The sequence below is a fragment of the Choloepus didactylus genome, chromosome 1 (assembly GCF_015220235.1).
Source record: "Choloepus didactylus isolate mChoDid1 chromosome 1, mChoDid1.pri, whole genome shotgun sequence".
NCBI lineage: Eukaryota > Metazoa > Chordata > Mammalia > Pilosa > Megalonychidae > Choloepus > Choloepus didactylus.
In genome coordinates, this window is record NC_051307.1 from 206254307 (window position 1) to 206260167 (window position 5861).

The 5861-nt window shown below is 36.5% G+C and overlaps 1 protein-coding gene across 1 annotated transcript; it reads right to left on the reverse strand.

Annotated features, from left to right (window-relative positions):
- Positions 1-591: 591 nt before the first annotated feature.
- Positions 592-1372, reverse strand: LOC119505545 (ribulose-phosphate 3-epimerase-like). Its single transcript, XM_037798372.1, has one exon. The coding sequence runs from the start codon at positions 1369-1371 to the stop codon at positions 685-687; it is 687 nt and encodes a 228-aa protein (XP_037654300.1). The 5' UTR covers position 1372; the 3' UTR covers positions 592-684.
- Between the last annotated feature and the right edge of the window lie 4489 nt (positions 1373-5861).

The window sequence follows — 5861 nt, forward strand, 5'->3', positions numbered from 1 at the left end:
TCGGCACCCAGAGGGAAAAAACCCCAATAAAATCTATGCTTACATTTTAGAATAGATCACAGACCACCTGAAAACCCTGGACTTAATACTTTTTTTTTTTAAATTGTTTTGATGCATCAAGTATAAGGGGAAAAGTGAAAAATAGATATTTTAAGTGACATAAGAATATGGTATCCCATTCCAGCCAGATCCATGCTTATATTTTTCATAAGTTCCATTCTAGTCATAGTATTAAGCATAAACACAAATCACAAATGACATGAAACAGTAAAAACATAAAGACCTCTTTTGCTTCTGGAAAATAGCTGACAAATAGAAAATTCTTTGAGAAATGCACAAAATCCTTTTTTTTATAGTAGCTAATATGCCTCCCTTAGGCATTAGACACATTTTTGTTTAAAACAATAATGCAGCCATACTTTTACTCTTTATAAAAATCAAGCCTCCCAGTAAAAATGGTATTTACCATACTAATCTTTAAATTTCTCCACTAAAAAATGTAGTTATAATATACACATGAATTTCTAACCTCTTAGAACATTATGCACAATAGATTTTAGTCAGTGGAATTAATTTCTCAGAAAAGCAGCACAGTTTCAACTGCAATATGATTTAGTAGACATCCTTCTTGTTTTCCAATAAAAAGGAGATTTCATGAGCAGAAACACTGGACTCGCTGAGATTTCATCGATCAAGAGAACGTTTCTGAGCAGCTTCTGAGCAAACATTTCTCAACAGGTTGATAACAGATCTGGGGTCTTCACTCCTCATAATGGCACTGCCAGACACAATCATGTTAGCTCCTGCCTCTGCACATTTATGGACAGTGTCAGGACCTACTCCACCATCAACCTCTATGTCCAAAGATGGGAACTGGGTCCTCAACCAGTGAACCTTTGGCATCATATCTTCCATGAATTTCTGCCCTCCAAACCCTGGTTCCACTGTCATAACCAAGGCCATATCTATCTGATTAGCCCATGGTGCCAAATACTCAACTGTAGTTCCTGGTTTGATGGCCAAGCCAACCTTCATCCCATTCTCCCGGATGTCTTTGATCAAAGCTCCTGGGTTCTCAGTAGTCTCAAGATGAAAGGTATATTGATTGGCTCCTGCTACAGCCATCGGCTTTACCCACTGTTCTGGTCTGGACACCATCATGTGCATGTCAAAGAAAGGGTCCTGGCCTAGCTGCTTTCGGAGGCTTTCTACCACAGGGTGACCAAAGGTGATGTTGGGAACAAAATGCCCGTCCATTACATCCAGGTGCAGATAATCGGCCCCAGAGTCCAGCATCCGGAGGCACTCTGCCCCTAAGTTGGCCAGGTCGCTGTTGAGGATAGATGGACCGATCTTGCAGCCGGACGCCATGGTGCTCCATATTTGTTTAATTAGTCTCATACACCTGAAAAAAGGGATGGTTGTTCCAACTCCACATCTAGCAAAGCATTTGTTTGTCATAAGTGCTAAAAAAAAATGATGTCTGACTTGTTTGTATTAGTATATTTTGATTCTTAGGCTCTATGCTTCCTGAAGCAAACACGTTTTTAGTTTAGTGTAGCCCCAGAACCGTCATTCAGCACCTTTTCAATCTTGCATCTTTTGCCATGTCTGATTTCCTCTCTCCGTCCCTCTCTCTCTCTGATTTTTAAGATTTATTCCAGAAAAGTTACCTGCTTATTACTATTTTCCTTTTTAGGCGGAGAAACCAAAAATAAACTAATTTTCCCAAGGTCATATAATGGTTCATTTGCTGGTTGGGATTAGCATCTTCTAGCCTTGGCTTCCAGGCAGATCATGTATCTTACTATCATTTTGCCTGATACACTCTTAAATTACACTGGCTACACGTAAATGACATTCATTATCCTTGTGCTGTTGTTTCATCATCGATATTTATTTTACATGATTGATATCCAAAAAGTTATGGACTTCATATAAATTTCATTACCTGGTCTTTATCAGATACTTAGGATGGTAATACTTTCCTTCAGTTTCTCCAGAAAGGTTTCAAATTTCTGTACTTTAAAATATTACTTTATAAAAGTATTTTAAAAGATGCTGGTAGTTTTCTAGAATTACATTTCTGATAGGTGAACTAGTTTAGTTGGACAGTTCTACAGGAAAAATACTAAAGATTCCAACCAGGCAGAAAGAAATAGCTGGTTTCATTTGGTGTAATGTAACTTGAATAAAAGAACATGAGACGAGAACACCATTTAGTTCATTATTGCCAGGCAGGATTGCATTTAGTATAGCTTTCTTGATAATGTTCTTAGGTAGAAAGTTCTTTGTTGTTTTTTTAACCCAGTGTAACGTTTTAAGTAACAATAGCGCAGCAATGGCATAAACAATCTCAATATATTCAATGGATAAAATGCTTATCCATGGAACTCAAAGTGTTTCATAGGTATTGATATTCACAATCTGTATAAATATTCACAACCTCTTAAGATTGGTATTGGTTGTATATAATTGTCACCCATTTGAAAATGAAGGAGCCCAGAGGCACAGAAGATTAGTTGACTGGCCTGTGGCAGAGATGTTTGCTATTCACCAACATTCCTTTTATCTTTTTTTCCTTTGCCTTGGATGCACAGGCTTCATTTCCTGAGCTCCCTTGTGGTTAGGTATGGCCCTATGACCCAATTCTGGCCAGTGGAATGTTAATGGAAGTGCTGTGTGCTATCTCTAGGCCAAGGCTTTACCAAGCAGATTGCCTCTTCACCGTTTTCTTTTCCCCTACTACTGGCTGGGTACAGACAAGGGCAAGGCTGTTCCAACTGGGAGAGCCACTGGAAGGAAAGAGCTTGAACCCTTGAATCACCACACGGAAGAAAGCCGCCTGCTGACCAGGGGCTTGAGATTATGTGAATGAGAAGGAGACTGTTGAATTTGAGAGATTATGTACCTTAGGGTCTCTTTGTTACCACGTCCTACCTATCCCAACTAATTACATTGCTCCAGATCCTTTAGAAAGTCAGCAATAAAATTTCAGTCTCCTGAAATAAAATGAAAATTAAGCATATGAATTACCAGAACACACTGCTTTGTGTTTTGACAATAAGACACAATTTTTAGAAGAACTCCAGCCAGTGCTGCACATTTGTAATCACTTATAGGCACAAATTTGCAGAATCACAAAGTGGCTAAAGACCAAAAATGTTTTTGCTTATACCATTAGGTAATTGATTTTGCAATTGCATAGCACCTGCTAAGTCGAAATGGGAGGCTGCCATTTAAAATGCAGTTTTCCATGAATGTTTCCACAGATAACTCTCAAAGTTCCTTTAATTCTGCCTCTCTAAAGTACAAGTATTTCTTAGGCCAATTCAATAAGAAGAGTTTGATTAAAGACATGTCTGCTGTGTCGACTCTGAAACCTTAAACCTTTGTTGACTTTCCAGATTCATGTGAAAATGTAAGAAGTACTGATATCAGAACCTATAGACTTTTTCTGTATCTTCCCAGTTTTAGTTCTGGGTTGCTTCTAGTCTTATATTACCATTATTCATTTACTAATATATATTTATCTGGTAAAATTAATATTGTAATCATTCTTACATATGCATTTAATTAATTTAGTTTTAGTTCCCTCAAATACCAAAGTTGATTGTTCAGTGGCTGGGTATATTGATAAGCTATTGAATGCCTATGGTTGAATTTGCATGGAAACAACCGTTAAGGATGAATTATTTATTATGTACCCTCTCAGTTAGAGGTAAAACCACAATGTTACATACTTAAAGATTCATTTGCTTTCTGTTTTTCTGTTTGCACATTGTCTTAACTTGGATCTCCAACATACGGTCTACTTAAAACAAAACCAACCTTGGATTCATTGGGAATCTTTCTTGTATAAACCACTGATGTGATTTGTGGAATAACTTGAACTCTTTTATCCTGAGGACCCAAGTATTTAAAAAGTCTTTTTCCACTCAATTTCACTTATAACATAGAAATTGGTGTTAAATGGGATACATTAAAAATCATTCTGAATTGCTGAAACTGTGTAAGTTACTGTAGATCAACTGTCACAATATGAAAACCCATTCAGTCATCTGTATGTTTCCTGCAGCCTTGAATTTAAGGAATACTACCTTATCTGGGACTTGAAGGAGAACTCAATGTTCGTTATCTAAAGAGAACAGCTTAAATTATGCTTTCTCATTCAATAAGCATTAACCCCAAAGATAACAGAAAAACCAGTTTTTCTTGCACAATAAAATTGTTGCCACTACTGTGATAGAAGTTGTTTAACTAGGTCAACAGCAATTCTTTTACATTGCTTAAGAATACTAGAAAGATTAAAAATTTATGGATTACCTCCTAGAAACAATGATCTGGTACAGAAATGTAATAAAATACCTGCTCTCCTATGTCTTCCTAAGCTGCTCTATGGCATTTCATTTTGTGATTGTATTAGCGTGACAACTTTCTGAAGCTCTAGAAACTGTCTTTTGACAAAGATGAAGATTTACAAACCAAAAGATTTTTTATGGAAAATCCGGAGGCAGATGGTATAGAAAGGTAATGTTAAAATGTGAAGCAAATGGAATCTCATTTTGTATAGTCTGTATATTCATAGTTTTATTTTACTTAGATTGTAGATAAGTACAAGGAAAAAGAGCAAAATAAAAGATGTAGCATTAAAACATATCATACAATACAAATGTCTTTCTGGGTAAAATTGTATGAAAAAGACAGTATTTTATATGAAATCTTCTAGTGGCCAAACTGCTTGCTAAAGAGCTATATCTAGTTTTGAAAGGCTATCTGTTAAAGTCTTTTTAACCTTTCAGACATTGCTAAGTCTTTTTTTTTTTTTGTAAGGTATTTTAAAGGATGTATATTGAATATGATGCTTAGGGAAATGGTGAAAAATAGTGTAAGTGGTCTAGTGATAGATCTAACTTAGTTTTAAGGGATTGTGGGGGGAAATTGGGGCTTTTTGTTTAAAACTTTTTAAAAATCATGTATTTCCTAAGTATTGATGACTTAAATGGATGCTTTCATGTAGAATGTTTTCTGATTTTTATTTAGTGACTTCTTTCCTATCTTCATTTTCCACTGATGGCTTTTCATTCTTTAATAATGAAACACATGAGATCATACAGTGTCAGTTTCCTTTTATTTTTTTTAATTCATTTTTATTGAGATATATTCACATGCCATGCAGCCATACAAAAAAGCATACATTCAACTGTCCACAGCACCACCACACAGTTGTGCACTCATCACCAAAATTAATTTTTGACATTTTTATTACCACACACACAGAAATAATAAGAATAAAAATTAAAGTGAAAAAGAACAATTAAAGTAAAAAAGAACACTGGGTGCCTTTTTTTTTTTTTCCTTCCTTCCCCCATTTTTTCTATCATCCATCCATAAACTAGACAAAGGGGAGTGTGGTCCATATGGCTTTCCCAATCACATTGTCACCCCTCATAAGCTATGTTTTTATACAATCGTCTTCGAGATTAATGGGTTCTGGGTTGTAGTTTGATAGTTTCAGGTATTTACTGCTAGCTATTCCAATTCATTAGAACCTAAAAAGGGTTGTCTATATTGTGTGAAAGAGTGCCCACTAGAGTGACCTCTTGGCTCCTTTTGGAATCTCTCTGCCACTGAAGCTTATTTCATTTCCTTTCACATCCCCCTTTTGGTCAAGAAGATGATCTCCATCCCATGATGCTGGGTCTAGATTCCTCCCCGGGAGTCATATTATGCATTGCCAGGGAGATTCACTCCCCTGGGTGTCAGATCCCACGTAGCGGGGAGGGCAGTGATTTCACCTGCCAAGTTGGCTTAGCTAGAGAGAGGGCCACATCTGAACAACAAAGAAGCATTCAGGAGGA